This window comes from Merops nubicus, unplaced genomic scaffold, assembly GCF_000691845.1.
Source record: "Merops nubicus isolate BGI_N331 unplaced genomic scaffold, ASM69184v1 scaffold25230, whole genome shotgun sequence".
NCBI lineage: Eukaryota > Metazoa > Chordata > Aves > Coraciiformes > Meropidae > Merops > Merops nubicus.
Genome location: NW_008581226.1, coordinates 48,247 through 66,954, shown reverse-complemented (window position 1 = coordinate 66,954; position 18,708 = coordinate 48,247). Strand labels below are relative to the sequence as shown.

Sequence of the window (18,708 nt, the reverse complement as noted above, 5' to 3'; positions counted from 1 at the left end):
AATTGAAGTACAGTACAAACACCTGTAAATTATCATTGTTCCATTCATTCAGGGAAATGTAAAAATAATGTTTAGGATAGAGTATCATATCTAGAATCATATGCCAACTAACATGATTTCTGCTCAAGTAATTTGTTGGGAAGTAATTGACAGCAGTATTTTAAAAATACCTAAAAATGAGGGGAACATTACATTTCTTCTGAGTTTTTCTCCTACAGACTGGTGAGTTACCCAGAGAAAAAGTTGATCTTTCTCTGGTTACATTCACCAGTGCAACAATTGGAAAGGTTAGAGGTGAAAAGCAAAGGAGAATGATCTACAGGCTTTAGATTTGTTACATTATTAACAACAGAGGTCATCTTGTCCAAGGTAATAATGCCTCACTTTGTAAATCTGTGAATCTAGAATAAGACAGAATGTTGTGCTGACTTCATTGACTGTTTATTCTAAAATATCAAGGTTAGAATGAGTGTTCTGTTCTATCAGAATTATTTAAATTTAATGCACAATAAATACACCCTGTAGTGATCACCTTCTTCACAGTGGACTTTGTGTGGTATAGCTGAGGATGGCATTTTCATGTTGTGTATTTGTTATGTATCTAGAATGCTGATGGTTTTGAATGGAGACTTCTGTGTGGATTTTTACACAGGCTCTTCATTCCAAATAAAATTTGAAACTGATAGATGTTTCTTGAAACTTAAAAAAAACCAAAACAACTGATTACTTTTTTTACCAGAACTGATTAATTTCCAACCAGTTCTAAAAGAAACTCACAAAGCATCTGAAATGCAAGAAACGAAATGATCATCACCAGTCTCAAATAATTTCACATAATTTTCTAAAGTGTTTTTCCTTAATTGTACAATAGGAGATATGTATTTTTTAATAAAACAAACTACTAATTTTAATAATTTATTTTCTTTCTTCTTTTCATTACAGAGAAAGTCCATTGTTGCTGTGAGTTTCATTGCAGCTTTCCTCTGTCTGATCATCATTCGTCTTACAAACGAAGTAACTTTACCTTTGATCCTGAATTGCTTTGGACAAGCCAGTGTCAGATGGGTACCATTTTCTAATGGCAGAAGACAGCCTCTCAGAACTCATTATGGATACATAAATGTGAAAACACAAGAGGTAAGACCTGGTATCAAGACCACCACAAAATGGATGAATAGAGTTCTTTTTCTTTGATCTGACATAGCTGCTTTTCTATCAACCTGCCTGGTGTAAAAAGTAAAGCAAGCAATGTTTCTGAGCAAAGAGTCTTTTTAAAAAGCATGCTACCATTTAAATAGCCATTGAATTTTTTAAAATTTATGTCATGTCTGCAGTGGAGAGAACAGTAAGCTGGCCTAAATTTGTGCTTTGTTGCAGTGAAAACGTATTTATACAAGCAAGAGAAATATTCAGATCAATTTTAAGCCTTCAGTCACTTTAACTTAAAAGGAAATTTTGTTGTGTGTGTTTGTAATAAAGCTCTAAAAATGTTTAATTTTTCTTGAGATACACAAAGAAGTAGTTTGTGTTTGTATGTGCATGGAAGAGCAAAAGGGAATGATCTGTGAAATGAGCATACATGAATGTAGAAGATTTATAAAACTAGAGGTTGACTGGATTTTTCTGAAACTAAGACATTAACATTTGGAAACTATTTGAAAGCCAAATATATATTTCCAATCTGTATTTTAAAATATTTTGGCCTGTATCTGCTTTGCAAAATACTTGCTGTGTGATAAAAATACTTGTGGGATAAAATTAGATTTTACAGAAACTCCTGCTTTAATCAGTCTTAGTTGGCAAAATATCTAATGAAATTGTTGGGTACTTTTTTGGTGGCTTTTTCCCCAGACTCTTCCTCTCTTTGTGTATACTGCTTATAACACATGCAAACTTGTAAAATAAGCTAACAAGAAAACCAGCTCATTATAAAAGTAGTTTTTGATCAGCTATAGCACTGTTGGCAATAAAGGCTATCAGACTTCCACTTACTGCTACTTTTTTTTTTTCTTTATAAAATTGCAATTATTACATTCATGAATGAAATTCATTCACATAACTTTTACAGAGAATGAAGATACTCTATCACATTATGGTATTCAGTCCTACAAGTGTGTTGGACAAGTTAGTTATTATTTTAATTATAGAGTGTTAAATATGAAAATCAGAATGTTAAGGGTTATAGTTTTTAGGAGACAGCTGCTCTTTAACTTCTGGAAATTTTTTTTTTTTTTTTGGCAAGATGCAGCACTGAATATATTGCAGCACACTATTTTCAGACCAGAAAAAGGACAAACACCCAAAAGGAAATCTGTTTGAGTCAGGGTGTGAATCCTAGTCCCAGTGAAGTGAATAGGAGCTGCTGTTGAGGTCAAAAGGGCTGAGGGTCCCTCCAGCATATCTTAAATATGAAAGGACCAGAAACCCACTAAAAATGAGAGGACAGTGTGTTCTGCATGTCCCTGGGTTATTGCCACAGTGGCAGGTGTAGAATCTGAATCAGTTAGAGCTGCCATGGTCACTTGATCACTATCAGTTTGAACTGATAAGTGAAGAGGAGAGGAGCATGCTAATCCATTTTTATTCACCATTGCCTTCATCTGAGGTTAGATGTAGCTTGTGGGAGCCTTAATTCATTCTTAAATTTGATCACACGCTTGGAAGTTCTAACAGTAAATGGAAATGAATGTCCTGAATGTTGGTGACCAGTATTGATTAGTAAGACATTTGTCTCAGTTTAGCTTAGGTCATGAAGGACTTCTCAAACTTAGTAACTTTAATAGTTTTCCCCCTTGTATTTGCAGTTTACATTAATATTCACTAATTAAAATGATAATGAAGAAATTGAACATGCACTACTAATTGTGAATGGACTATCTTCTGACGTAATCATTCCCTCTGTGAGAGAAGTTTTATTGTGCTGCCCATGTGAAAATCTTTTACACAGCTCATGTTCCTAACTCTCATAGCTTTCTCAGATTACAATTATTACAACACAGATTGCTTTATGAAAGAAGTGCTTGCATACTATTTGTATTAAAATGGCCAGTAATTGTAAATTATTCTTAGAGATTAACACCACAGATCTCTCATTTCTATGTGAGTGCCAAATACATTGAATTCCTGCTTATTTCATAGAATTGAGATACACTTTCTATTTTTTTGTGCTGCTCTGGTATGTAAGATAAGCAAAGGGTCCAGTCTGTGAATGCGTACAGCAAATACCCTAAACAAATGTGGCCAAGATGCTTGCAAAATGAGACACATGCCATCTCATCAATAGGCAAGGGCCAAAAGGTGAAGAAATTATACCATAGTGAATGAACAGAAAATGATGTGATGGAAGGGGAGATGGGAGAGATGGCTTTTAAAGACACGAGTTTTGGCTTTCTCTTTTGTTGAGAGAATCTGTGCACATCTATTGAATGTGTTCGTAGTCTTCTAGACTGTTCTTTGAAGCCTGTCACCCTGCTAGGTCCTATGTATCTCCTGCTGTCTGATAGCACTCGCTCCTGTACCTCAACCACTTCCAACATCCTTCTCCTTCTTCATGTTTATTCTCTTTTCTCCTTTACCTGTTCCTCTCAGGCTCCACTCTGAGGCCTGGCTGCATAGAGCATGCCAGGGCTCTCTGAATAAATCTTCTCTATGTATTTAATAGTACATGGACAAGGTCAACAAAATAAAGTAATTGGAGTAATTTGCTACTGACCCAGACAGTCATCTGACGTGACAGGGAAGCTACAAAATCTAGATGAACTACTACTCTACCTTTAGTGTCTCTCCCTTGTATACTTACTTTCGGAGAAAAAAGGAAGAAAAAAACCCCAAATACTTTAATCCATAGGAGCTGGTTTCATTTGGGGTAAGGCTGAGTGGGATGAGACTTGAAAACCTTATGAGATAATGGAAAATCAATTACTTAATGATTAAGGCTGTGAAGTGATCAATGATTTGTGTTAAGATCATAAAATATGCTGATATTAACATCTGTGTTTATAACAAGTAAAAAACAATGTTATGTATATTATTAGATCTGATCAGAGTCATGCATTATTTTGAGGGTGTTGTGTATTTGACTTGACAGTGTAATGCTATGGAATGTTTAGTATTAAAAAGTCTGAAAAAATTTAAGATTACTATAACTAGGTTGTATAGGAGTATTTAATATAAAATGCAGAGACATAACTTAATCCCTAATTAGGACCGTACATAATACAGGATTGTTGCTATGGTTTCCTTGATTTGTAGCTATAGCAACAGCTTTAAAAAACTGACTTTATGTACAGTAAACATAATATTTTTGAAATATAAATATATGAAGTGTTATACATACTGGCCCATTGTATCTAGACACATTGTAGTTCAGCTTTTGAGGTGTTTCTGAAATAGGTAGTCCTTCACCTACAAAATTTTCATCCACAGCTTTCTTTCCCTTCCCTTGAGAGAACAGGATCTCTTTTCCCTCTTCAGTGTTCAGATCTGAGGGGACTCCCGGAGATTGGCAAGAGACTATGACTGCCTGTTTGCAATATTTTGCTCTTCGTTAAGTACATGAATTTTGACCTTTCAGTGAGAAGAAGGTGTATGGGCAAGATGACCTTTCTGTCCCTTATTTCCTCCACTTTGTACCTATCAATTTTTGGTGATAGATCTCATGAAATCCATCTTTAGGAAATGTCATGTCTATCATGTTACTTTTATCCTATTCCTGGTACTTTTTAATAGAAAATATTACTTTGATGCAACTCCGTATTGGTTAATTAATTGAAACCTATTGTCATTTGAGTAAACATCACCCTCCAACCCAAGCTGATGTAATCATTCTTCTTGTGTATAAAAAATAAGCAAGCAGATAAAAAGAAGCAGGTATAGAAAATATAACCTTCCTCCTTCTGTATCACTGCTACTCCACAAAGAGTTTCAGCAAAATTAATGAACATGATGTATTTAAATTGCAGCATTATGACATCAATTTAAAACCCATTAGCAGTTTGAAACTTTATGCTAGGCAAGTCTAATAGTGTTCTTGGATATTTGATTGTGCTTCCTGAAAGGTGAATATTGAATACATTTTTACTGTACCATCAGCATTAAAATAATATAGCATTTTCTTGCATGCGTAAAATCTGAAATATAGCTGCAATAACACTTGAAATATAATTATAAGAAGTATACTCAAGTGCTATACAAAGATTAAAACTGTTCTTGGAAAAGGGTAAGTTCTGAGATGACCTAAAATCCCTACATTAAACTGTAACCATGAGATCTAATGGCTCCATCGAAACTGAATTCTGAGGGAGAGAAGAGCCTTTGTGTCATGAACATTGAAGAAACACACAGGATAGTGATGAGCAACAGATAAAAGGAATATGTGTTGTAGCAGTTAAGATTTTTTAAAAATTCCTCTTGTAACTGAAAAACTCACCAATACTGTGCTGATGTTGAAGAAATAAATTTGGATCATGTTATCACAGACCATTTTTCCCCATAATCTGAACAATGTAGTATACAAGCATTAATTGCTGCCAGTTGTGACACTCACAGCCACATATGTCTGAACATACAGCCTAAATCTAGTTTCTTTTATTTTTTTTTTTTTTTTAATTTTTCCCAGCATTTGTGGTAGAACTCAGCTGAATATCCCAAATATGAATAAAAATAGGAGTAAGCTGCAAACCTTACACGTACTTGTGTGGTCCTTTTTATTTTTTTTTTTTTTCTTTAACAGAAGAAAGCAATTGCACTAAAAACCAACAGCATCTCAAGTAAAGAGGAAAACCAACACAACCTGTAGAAATACAGGCTATGTGATATGTTATCTGACCATAAGATAAGACATATACCATTTCAACAACAGCAAAAATATAGCTGTCAAACATGGTAGGAGTAATCATAGGAAGGACCCGTACCAACCACGAGAGACCATGTTCTTATAAAACTTGAATAGCAAAATTTAAAAATGCACAAAGAAAGCAAAGACAAAGATGGATGTTTTAATATTGCTTTCTTAGATGTGGGAAGTAAGAAGTAGTTTAAAAGGACTGACATTTTGATATGAAATATTTTTTAAAAAAGTAAAGCCTAATGATCCACATGGGAAGGTTTGAATTATCAAACCTGGGGAGGTTTGCCTCTATTAGTGATGGACCCAGAATGACACTTACTATAAAGAGAAACTTTGAGAACAACACTGGGCCTCATGTCAAAACAAGATACCAGACTGTGAACTAGCATGGTGTATTCAGCTAATTTCAGAGATATTTGTTTCATAATCTTGCTGGGAGAACAGCGTCCTAGGGAGACTAAAAAGTTACATCAACCAGAACTTACTGTCACAAAGTTGCTTTAGTATTTAATTTCTGACACATTCGTGATTTCCATCCTATCTTTTCTTTTGGGAACTTATTCATTGTTACAGCTTAAGAATTCATAGGATATTTTGTTCGGAAAAGGTCAGCTGCTTCATAGTCATTTATCATTTATATCCCTTCTAAGACACAATTTTATATCAGTTGCTCAGTTATATTCTTTCAACTTTAGTAATCATAAAATAAAATAATAATGAAAATAAAATAATAACTGAAGTAAAACCCTCTGTGCTTGCTAACTACAGCAGAGCTCCCATTCGTGGCTCTGGGAGCCATAGGCACACACTTGAAAATAAAATTCTTGCCAAAGAATGAGCAAGTCCAGGAGCACATCTTATATTATAGAAACAGATCTCACTAAACAAGTTATCACCAGTGTTCCCACTGCCCTCTTCCTCTTTCCAATCCACTTTTTGCATGGGAGAGGATAGAACCACCAGAATAAGCTGCAAGGTCCATTTGAAACTACTTGGGCTGTTACAAACCTTACAGGAGAAGAGGGAGCACAGATGATGTCCTCAGTGGAGTAAATCCTGCTAACTCAGCCTTTTCCCTTCTGTATATATGGAATTAGCTTAGGTTTTTAAAGCTGCCACAACTCTGATGGTGTCTCATGAGCAAAAAGTCAAGTGCCAGGATAAATATATCGAGTATTCTATACAAAGGAATTAAATCTGCTCCACACAGAGCCTGAATGTGATGACTCAAGCAGTGCTGCCCATGTGGCAGCTCTGCTTTTTTACAAAAAGACTAGGGGACTTGAGAAGAGATTACTATCAGCCAGTGAGCTGTGCCACCAAAAGTCAATCCCTAACGAATCTGGGCTGGTAGAAATAAATGTCTATGATGCACAGCCTGAGCTGGATTGATCTATCGAACGGAGCTTACAGGTTATACCAGAAAAGGTGCCTGCTGTCATAGATTTGCCATCCACCTTGTTTTATGTAATTTCCAGAGATTTATCCTGCCTTCTTGAAGATTTTTTTTGCTTCTAGCAAACAGAAGGCTTGTATTAGATAATGTTAAACTCCCTACAAGAAGGTACAGAGTTGTGTTTTCTACATGAGAAGTCTGAACAATGCCTCTCCAAATGAGAGAAAAGATGTGATGAAAACTGACTTGAGACTGTTTTGAAAATAGAGATAAACCTCAGTTGTGCAGTGAGTCAGCTTGATAGAATGGAGTAATCTTTGGACTAGTAAGGAGGAGAGAAGAGTGGGTTTAGCATAACAGCTTATTAAATGAGACCAAACTGCTGGGGACAGTAGGAAAAGTGGGCTTGCTAGTGTAACAAGCAGAAGAGTAAGGCTTGTGGTCAAGGGGAGGAAGGAGGAACTTACCACTCTTGCTCTGGATGAGAACTAAATTCTGTGACCAGGATGCGATTTCAGCTTTTGTCAATAAGAGTTGCTAAAATAAAGATGGGCTGGTTTGCATTATTAACAAGAAGCATGTCTTCTGGGTGTTCCACTTCAGCAGTTGGGAGAGCAATGCCCTGTCATTTATTCACTGAATATCCTCCCACTACTGCTATTTAAAAATTAAGATACCTTCATCATAAGAAATTCAGTGTCACCCTCTTGAGTTTATACCTGGAGTCATTTCTCATAAGTATTGAGGGTATCCTTTGCAACAAAGTATTGCTAGGTTTAGATGCACTGTTGATGGCTAAAGTACGCTTTGTACTGGTGTATAAAATACACCACTGAGTAAAAAGAGCCAGTGAAAATGGAATTTTGCTCATACAATTGTTTCTACACAAGGGGTTCCTGCTGGCTATGGCAATTAGCAAATTTAGCTGTTTGAGCTCTTGCCCAGCGTAGCTCTCCTGGCAGAGAGGAGCAGCACTGAGCTGACCTGAGGCTATGAATACTTCCCTGCAGGGAAGCAGCATGCCAGCCACACACACACTCACACATACATGCATGGGTGCACACGCAAACAGAGCAGCTAGAACTTGCTCAAGAGACAGGCTCCTAATGCTGACAATCATGCCAATTACTACCTAGTTTTAAAGCCACAGCTATCTTCCTTCTGAGCATTTGCTTTCCAAGTTTGCTCCCATGACCATCTGTCATAGCCTGTGTTTGGCAGCTTCAGGTTCTGCTGCAAGGCTCTGTGGATTGAATACATAGTTTTGCCTTTTTAATTGTTCTCTGAGTTGGTGGAAAGTTTCTACCATATGAGCCCTTTCTCTTTGGCTTTTTGCTAGATTAAAATGTGAACCTTAAATGCATTTTTGAGCTGTTAATCTGTGCTCTCAGACCAGGCTGGAACAAGTGGGGCTGGTGTAACTGCTGCATAGAGAGAAATGAGCTCAGAGACCCTCTTAGAGCAGATGCAGGTTGCTCCAGTAATAATTGCTTTTCTTGGGATAGTCTCTCTTGTTTGGCTGAAATAATTAATTCATACTTCCGACTATGTGTTATTTGATCTGTGAGAGGGTCAATACGCGTGTAACAACAAAACCTCCATGCCCTTTATTTGGATTAGTTATGCTTGGAGTGTGTGCATCTTAGAGGTCTACTTGATACAGTTACAGTGTCTGTAACAAGGAGCTATATTTTCTGTGGGTGTAGCTGTAAATTTTGTCTACTCATCATAAATAGTTTTTGCACTACCTCTAAACCAGCAGGTGATACTACCACCAACACTGAAAAGTTCATGGTAAATTGTGTCCATGGGGCTTCACCCTAAAATGAAAAACAAAGCAGTCTGGGGAGGAATGGGGAGAAAATGAAGTTCTTTGCAATTTGCAGTATTTCTTTCATCTGTTTTTACTTTTCCTTCTCTCCATTTGATGCATTTCTCATATTCAGCTAGTCAGAGATTACAGTAATCTGTTGTTTCCTGTCACTCAGAAAAGCAGTTGGTATGCCCATTATATGAATAAAGACAGTGTTAAATGAAATTTCTAAAATGAGCACAGAGAAACTACTGAAGTCATTTTGGGATTGTCTACTTAATAACAACAATTCATCCTCCAGTTTTATCCCCAACTCCAGGGGTTCACCTTGTTCATATCAGTCAAGTCTTCTTTTCCACAAGCAATGCACAACAGCATCATTTTTTCAAAGTATAGCTTTTTGATTTTGCCTTTAAAAGACTCATGTAGTGTAGTTAGGACCCAGAAGTTTGGATTTGAAATTGATGGAAATGCAACAATTCCTAGGTCAATATTTCTCCATAGGGAAGAACTTGCTTGTTCCAGTTAGACGCTGTAAAGAATACTCTTATTAACATTACAACAACAAAAGTGCAACTTGGTTTGGGTTGGTTTCCCTGGTTCTAGTTCAGTGATGCTACTGTCCTCCCTTCTGCTGTTTTGAGTACTGGTGCCTAGGATTCATATTTGTAAAGAGAGAACATAGCTTCTGGAGTGCATCAAGTTGAAAAAGTATTTCTGTAAGCTTTTCTTCAGATACTTTCAGACTCTTGTGAATTTCCTGACTGCATGCACAGGAGTCACTCCAGTGTAGTTCCAGGCAGCACACTGAAAGTTTATATCAGTGGCAAACATTCTACAATAGAAATTAAACACCAAGGTGAAGGGTAAAGTTTAGCCTTTAGGTAAAACAGCAGCCCTATACATGATGACATACAGTATATTAGGGACTTGATCAATGACTGACAGTTTTGTTCCCAGGTATTTTTTGTGTAATTCCTGTATTGATTTATTAACATATTCTAGCTTGCGATACAATTTTTCATGTCATCTTATTTTTATAGCATGTAAGAGATTTGTAATGTCTATCCTATTCCCTGTTAGCTCTTCCATTTTTAGATCCTGTGTATGTTGTACAAAACTGCTGCTTTCTTTCTTTGGCCTCCTCTCCAACTTGGCTTGCCTTTCACTGCCCAAAACTTCTTTCACTAGGTCATCAGATTACCTCTTACTTAAAAATGTACTGCTACTTAGGACAGCTTCGAAGGCATACCCTGGAGATGAGAGGCTGATCTTAAAACAGTTACTGCTGCATTCTGCACAAAGTTTGTTTCCCGAATAGATTCAAGATGGATCCCAAGATGAATGCATTATATTGATCCAGTTTTCTAGTGTCAGGCTTTGGAAAAAGACCTGGGAATAGATTTCAGACCAGAAGAACCTATGGCAAAATTGTGTCTCAGGTCAGAGCTCACATACATTTTTAAGTTTCTTTCCAATGATTTTACAAGCATGACTTTTCTCAAATGGAGTGAGTCCCTAAACAGTTAATTTATAGCCATGCCAGTGTCTCCCAAAGGCTGACTACAGGCCCTTTACAATGTTTTTTGAGGATAAACAAGTAATGTTAGAAGCTAGAGAAATGAAACTTTCTCACACATAAGAGATGATGCTTTCATTAACCCTCTAAGTGGCAGACTTTTAGAGAGTCTCAAAGGAGAGTGCCTTGGAGACAGAGGGACTGTCCTGTGTGATCCCCTTTTCAAGTGAGTGCACTCTGGAGCTGTCCTGTTAATTTCTGCTCAGATTAGTCCTTGGCATTGGATGCACCAGTATCAGTAAGAACTGGTGGAGCTGACAATGTTACTGTGAGGCAAATGATGGTGATTGGTGTTCGATATTTTTCTCAGAAGAGAATGGGCAGAAGGACAGGCTAGAACTTTTATGAACTACCCTCAATTTCTGTCCTGCTGCTGGCATGAATCAAAGTACTGTTTACTCCTCCATATTCATCATGTTTGTAAAGGATTTGTGTTTATAAAGAGCAAGTAACTTTTTTAGGATCAGGTCACTTCTGGTAATGTTCAAAAAGTAAAATGGGGGCAGTCAGACTGACTATCATAAAATGATTACTGTCCCTGATAAATTACCACTTATTACTATTTTATTAGAGCCAGAACTTTATTGTCAGAACAACAACAAAAATAATCTTTGCACTACACCGATGCTTTATTCTGATTGAGAAAGGACGAGGCAATCCAGGTACTGTGACAGCAGTTTTGGCACATATTATATAATAATATATATCAAATTCTATAGACTGCCATTAATTTCTCCATGAATTCTGTCTTTCTTTGATAAGCATGTGTAACTCCTAATAAATTATTTGGGAGCTGAGCACAAGAATCAAGGAGAAATGGACTTTTGTAGGTATGGAGACTGGTGATAGCTGAAAATGAGAAGGCAAAACTGGCAGATAATCCGGATGAGAAGTCATTTCCAAGCAATGGATGGAGATGATATTGTTTCCTATTTAAAATGAGTTGCCACTTCTGCTGGCCACAATTCAAGGTAAATTCTGTTGTGAAATTTAAAACATTTGTTATATTCAGGCTGTTGATAATCACATAGGAACCACCATTGTGAAGCTCCCTCCACTTGTTCTTAAATGGCTTGCTCCCATTCTGGCAGGTGATATCCACTCTTTGTTTCCTGGGGAAGAAATGGTCTTCTGTGAGGTCGTTTATCTGAATGGCACAGAAATAATTTTCAGCAAACCTAATTATTATCATAACAAAATCTTAAAAAAACATCACAGTGACACTGAGATTTCCGAGATTAGCATCTTGCTTTAAGGCCTCTTTTTCCTCTAGCATTACTTCCAGTCTTATTCACCAAAACTACAGTGCATGTCTACTATGAATAGTATGAATAATGCATTTTATTTCCTACTAGTTTCAGAGTGTGCTAAACAGTTGCATATACAAAAAATAAAATTTAGAGCTGAAAAATCCCATTGGCTGCTTATCTCCATGATAGTACATGATTGACCCATATTCCACATTAACTCAGGTTTTAACCTGTCTGCTTTTATAATTACAGCTCTTGGGCCTTTGCCCATGTCCCTTGGAAGACTATGCGGTAGACTATTAGTTCACCACTTCAGTTTTTCCTCAGACTGAGATACAGGAAATATTACAGCTGTTTATACATCTTTATTTCCCGTTTCTTTAAAGATCTTAAATATTTCCACTTGTCATTCTCTTCTTTCTTCCGGTGTATATAGACACTTGCAGTTCCATCTTTATCGCCATGTTACCAAGCAAAACTCTTCCTTGTTTTTCCTAATTCATCCATAGCAAAAGCCCACCCTTCCTCACTTCTCGTTGTCTCAGTTTCCTGGAACTTGGCATGGGATTCAGCTGTAATGGATGACATAATATTTTACCTCTGCTTCTAGATATCAAATTACATGGGATTTATTTTTTTCTAAAATGTCTTGTATGGGGTTTTTTTATGAGGTGAATCACTTTGTGGTTTCCAAAGATGACATCTAGCCTGTAACTTTCCTCATACTTTTCCACTCTTTCTGCAAATGCCATATATTTTCTCCTGTTGTTTGTAAAGATAAGACAAATTTAAGGAGGAGAAGGTCAGAAAGTATGTGTTGTATCAGGCCAATTAAAAAAGGTAAAGTGATTTTTCTGTTGCTTGGTATTGGTTTGTGTTTGTGGGTTTGGTTTATTTCAGTCTATGTGAGAAATCTTACAATGGTTTGCATTATTCTTGGAAATAGGTTTTTTGGCCATCAGTTTTTCCACTCAATCTGCAGTAGTGTTCTTGCAGTTTAAACATCTTTGTTCATTAGAGGAACAGCTTTCATAATGGGAAGTGCCAGATCTGTTAAGAAATTAGCAGTTCATTTTTTGTTCAAAATACCTGATTTGTATATACATTTGTAGATCTTGTACATTGAGATTAATTGTCCAATTATCTAGGAAGTTGTGTTCTGAGTTCCTGAAAATCAGTATTTTTATCAGTCTTTACTAAATGCAAAATGCCTCAAGTAATTTCTTTTTGCTCACTAAGCATGTCATTTTTCTTTGAAAAAGTCTAGTTAGTCTGGTAAGATCTTTATAAACGTAAATATAATTTTAGCAACTAACAGGAATTTCTATGTTAGATATGAGTGAGTAGATATTATTGCATAATACGTCTTAAAATCTGTTTGAATTTTTAGATTACTAGAGGATTCATGAATGTAGCATTTTTGTTTCCAGTAATCATTAGTTATTTCTGGATGCAATGAAGTATTTGTCTCTATGTAAGGATGTCCTAGATTTCTAGCTTTTGTTATTTGAGATAGGCTAATCTTTTAAAATTGCTCTATAAAGAGGTAGTATCTATTATTTAATCTAGGTGATCTGAGAGGGCAAATGTGTTTCTCTATTGCTTGTTTAGGTTTGCTCCTCGTATCATTGTAAACAAAACCTCAGGTTTTCGTGCTATGTGGAACCTTTGTGTGTCGGCAAGGCTCCCTTTGGGTGAAATAGATTTGGTGTTTTGTCAGGTTCACAGCCCAAATTCTCAGTGTGTTACTTTCAGCAAAATGCTAATCTGGCAAATTGGTACATTTAACAGTCACCCACAAATGCACTCTTTTTGTGTAATATGCAATTGATTGTAACAATTATGGATGCTATTTAATGGTGCCATCCTTAAACCTTACGGTGTGATACTACCTAGAGAATTTGTTAGTGATGAAATCATTATAGTGTTATGGGAATGAAATAGGTTGCTACTAAAATTACTCTCAAAATCTCATTGTAATTTCAGTGGATTTTTTTCCCATGATGGATGTTAGAGTATATATGTACTTCTTATTTTTATAGAAGCAGCATTTTTATTCATATGCTTAATTTTATTTCGCTGTCTACTCTGTACATATTAGCTTTTGATTCTCATTTTCAGTTGTGGTCAAAAATAACTTTAGTCAAGTTTGCCTTTTATCTGATATTCTTCCGTTCTTATTTCCCCTGTCACATGAATGAATAAAGCAATGTATTTCCATCTTTGAGACCTACCTAGGATTTTTCAAATTATATAGTGAAGAGCTCTGTTTTATCAATACCTGAAATGGTTCAAGTCCTCTGAATTTCTTTTTGAGGACTTCCTTGGAGAGAAAAGCATACTTTATAATTTCTTGCCTGCAAACTAGTTCAGATTTTTTTTTTCTTTTCTTTTTTCTTTTTTTTATTTTCTTCTCAAATCTTGTGCTATACCCCAAGGTTTCTTTATGGGCTCATGATTCTTCATCATCTTTGGTTCAGACAGTCTAATTAAAAAAAAAATAAAATCTTTTTTCTTGATCATAGCCCATGAAGAATAGGTGAAATCCTTGATCAGAATGGGTGATTTTTGCAACTGCCCAAGCTCCCTGAGTGCAGTACACCATGCTTCCTTGCTATCCTGTTACATTATCCCTGTATTGTTCTAGCTCTTACTAAAAGATGTGGTATTTTACCACTTCCAGTGCAACAGCATGACATCCATCAGTAGTTGTACCATTCTTTCTTTCTGCTCTCTATCTTATAAGTTGATCCAATGAAAGCTAAAAAATGTCGACATATGTCCGTGAGATTCTTTCCTTGTTAGTGACAAAGCCAGGGCAGAGGTACATGGCCGCTAACCACCACTTTTGTCACCAGATGTAGAATAAAGTTGACTGCTGGGTTTAGAGGAAAATAGTGCAGAAATAGCTTTTACTTCCCATACTCTTATGTTTCTTGCATTTTTCCTTCTTCCTAAAGCATCAGGCTGACTGAATGATACTAACTTAGTTGGATAATTATTGTTGCAAATTTGCCTTCAGGAAACTGGAAATTCATAAATCTGTTTCTAAAACTTTGCAAGTATATTCTACATCTATACAAAATGTATTAATGTATACTTTTACTCAGTACTCTGTTGTGCTTAGAAGTAGGCTACCCTTTCTCCTAAACAGAAAAAGCTTTGCAAAGTAAGGACAATAGCATTGACACGGTTTGGATAGTCCCAGGGATTTCTATTATTTTGCTTAACAATTGCTTCCAAAAAAATCTCAGATACTAGAAGCTATTTTTAAGGAGTAAATATTGTTAAGACTGTCGCGCTTATGTCCTACTGTTGTGAAAATTGCCATGAGATTGTTACCTTTCACCCAGGTGGTCCCCACTGATGGGCAGAAATGACCTTGATTTAATGTCTCATGTGAAGGCAGGCAGCTCTAACTGTGCAATGACATCCCCCAAATGCTCTGTTGCAGCGTCAGCGTTGGATACAAGCCCATGTCTCAGTCAGAGATGTGCATCTCTGACCTTCTAACGTAGAGGCAATAGCGCTGCCAGCTGTGTTATGCTGACAGGCAAAGGACTTGTTTTTGAAACCCAAAAGTAAAGAAATTAAGCTAAACACAACACAGACTTCTACTGTTGAAAAAAATGTGCCAATAAACCCCAGACAATCTTACCTTCAGTCTCCAAATTATTCTGTTTTCCAGGTTGCTGGGAGTAATTTGCTTTGTTAATGCAGTTCTACAGCATAATCTATTTAAATTTTATCCCAGAATGAGTTCTTTTTGCTGAATAAATGCCTTTTGAAAACCCCGATTTATGTCACAGTCACAGCATTAAATAGAGCAATTCTGGTTCAGTGGCAAAGTGGTGGGGTCAAGGCCCACGGTCTGAGTTTTCTAAGTGCTGTGCATGTATTTGCAGCACACAGCTTGCATTAGCACTAACACAATTTGTACGTGTGGCCCCTGTGCAGTACTTTGGGAATGTAGCCCTCAATAGAGAAGATATTTACAGCACTGAAGCTCATGTTGGGAAATCTGAACAGCTGTGCTCCAAACAGAAAACACACGTCTGAAGAAAGACAAGCATACTGAAAATTATCTCCTGGCAGTTAACATTTTTATTTGTACACACTTCTATGTAAATCTGAAAGGAAATATTCTTTCAGGATTAATGTGTTTTGCAGAGCTGATAGGAGAAAAAAAATGTGATCAGAAAACATTTTTGCTGATTATAACTTTTTTTGCTGCAGTTCTTGTGTTGGTACAAAAGAAATATAATTAATAAGTAAAAGCTATGTCACTCTGCTAATTATGTTTTACTAGCAGCAAGATGACCTCTTTATGCTTTTGAGTAGTCAGCTGAAATCTCTTTTAAATTTTCAGTTCTAATATCTGAGCACTTGCTGTGCACAGGAAGTGAGCACCTAAGAAAGGCTTTATTCATCAATCCGTTGTAGGATCTTGCATTTATTGCATCAGACCTAGAGTGAATGGTAGCTAAATCCACATCAAGTTAAGATGGCTTTGCAAAAAAGAAATTTTAATTCATTTTAAATTTGACTGATGTGACACATGTTAGTGCCTCAGGTTTCCCGTGCTTCCCTGGAACTGATGTGCCTGTCTGTTCTCCAGTCCCTGCAGGATGACACCTGGAAGGTCGGGGGTGTAACTCCACTGATGCACAGGGAGCAAATGGGGCTCTTGCAGGATACATGATAATTCTCTAACTAAATGGACCATTTGCCTTCACACATAGTTTTAGATGAGGAAAAGTTTGAGGCAGGGAGGTTTTTTTCAATAACAGTAATATAAAAAATCTGTACAGTTCTTTTTGAGATCAAGTATCAATCCCACTTTGCTGACTGGGAAAGTGAGACCTTGAGGTTATAATTTACCTGAGACCACAAAGCAGGTCAGTAGCAGATCAGACCACAGCTCAGGCTTCCTGATTACAAGGCTACTGTTCTGACCTCTAGACTTAAGTTTTGCTCTGCCTGTGGGGCAACGGGTTTGTATGTCCAATAAAAAATTTGTAGTCCCAAAATACAGCTGGTGGGTGAAAAACACAAAAAGCAATTTAGAATTTAATAGTCGAGTTAAATACTTCTTAATTAGTCTACAGAATGAATTTTAGAATACTGTTAGACTCAAAAAGTTTTGGATGCTTCTTTAATATTGTTTTATTTCTTAGTGGTATATTTGTTGGTCAGGGGAAAATCCATTATTTGTATATTATAGAGCTGGTTGGAAAAATAACAATCATGACATTATAATTAGAAAAGAAAAATAGTGTGGCTACTGAAGCAGAGGGTAGTATTCTGTCACTGCCACTATTACTATGTTGGTTCGACTGACCAAAATCTGTATGGTGGATAGGAAGATTCTGGCCCTGCCATGGGCAACATGGACATCATTCCTGTGCTGTGGGCAGATTTCTTGTGGTTTTTGGTATGCTTGTGTACCTTTGAACCTGACATAATACTTGTAGGGTTGCAAAGTTGAGATTCAGGAGCTGGGAACTGTTGTGACCGAAATCACCTGTCCACTTCTCATTCAGACTTCTGTGAGGTATTCATGGCTGTGCATAATGCGACAATTTCAGTCTCATTCTTTTTCCACATTTTGCTATTTCCGTTTTCAGCTGGATATGTATAGAGAAGGTTTCTAGGACTGCTGCTTCATTTGCTGAAGAAATGGCAGGGTGTGAAGGAGTCGGGACATTACAGAGTGGAAGACAAGTCTGTCACGGTTAAACATAAGGGCTAGCTGCTAGAATCTATTCTTGCCTCTGTTGCAGATTCTCTGTGTGATTCCAATGTAACAAACCCATGCTTTTACTAATTGTGCATTATTTACTTTCTCAGTTCTGTGTTTGAGACCCTTGGGTCTGATGTATGAAGCACCAATCTTTCACAGAGATAGCTCAAGCCAATAAAAATTATTTGAATATACAAATTACCAAAGAATTCTAATTGCTGCGGGTTCTGTGTGTGAATGAGTGTATACTTCTTCATTTAATTTATAAATTTCACTTTGATTTCTCAGATCCCTTCTGCTGAAAAGAGCTAATACAACATTTTCCTGTCTGTCGTTAGAATGGCGTTTAAGAAGTGAAGAGCTACAATAAGTATTGTATGACAGCTCAGGCAGAAATTAATAAGTATCAGAGCAGGGTGTGAACAGTGCTCAATAAATGAGGCATGGGGACACGTTGACTAATAACAAGAAAACAAAGGCATAGAGTAGCTGCTTGTTATGTCAGTCACTGCAGGCAGGGGTCCAGTGGAAAAAATAGTATGTGGTCGGGTAATTAAAGACAGTATCGTCATGTCTGCACACAAGGTTGCCCAATTAGGGCTGCACAGCAACCTTAATTCTGACACTTCCCTAAATTTTCAATGCTTGATTTTACACATTTAATGTTCCCTAGCATATTTTTGTTGTATTTACATATATATGCTCCCCATTGCCTCCTTCACTGCCAAGCTGTTAATTAGGTAGAACTACTGAGAAATGCAGTTAGTTGAATAAATGGGGGTTTGCAATGAACCTTAGACATTATGCTACTGAGCAGGAAACTTCAGTCTGTCAGAGCTTTGAAGGATTTATATCAGCGGTGATTAATTTGTTTTCTTTGCTTAATTTTTTTTAAGAAGTTAGTTGTGTTTTCAATGCAGTCTCTTTTCTCACACACTCACTATGTGTTATTTCTAGTTCTGCTTTTACATTTATTCTTCACAGCTTATTGAAGATGGTATGGATGAAACATCTTTTTAATGAGGTTTGTGTTCCTAAGACTTTTCTCCCTCAGGTGTGAGCATTCTTTAGCTATGTCC

The 18,708-nt window shown here is 36.7% G+C and overlaps 1 protein-coding gene across 1 annotated transcript in view; it reads left to right on the top strand.

Moving 5' to 3' along the window:
* Nucleotides 1–942: 942 nt before the first annotated feature.
* The window catches only part of ST6GALNAC3 (ST6 (alpha-N-acetyl-neuraminyl-2,3-beta-galactosyl-1,3)-N-acetylgalactosaminide alpha-2,6-sialyltransferase 3), a gene marked incomplete at both ends in the record, with an annotated part of 43,402 nt that continues 25,636 nt past the window's right edge, over nt 943–18,708 (top strand). Inside the window, one exon of the mRNA XM_008949292.1 lies at nt 943–1,137. Within this exon, the coding sequence (XP_008947540.1) occupies nt 943–1,137 (195 nt within the window). The remainder of the gene's footprint in view (nt 1,138–18,708) is intronic.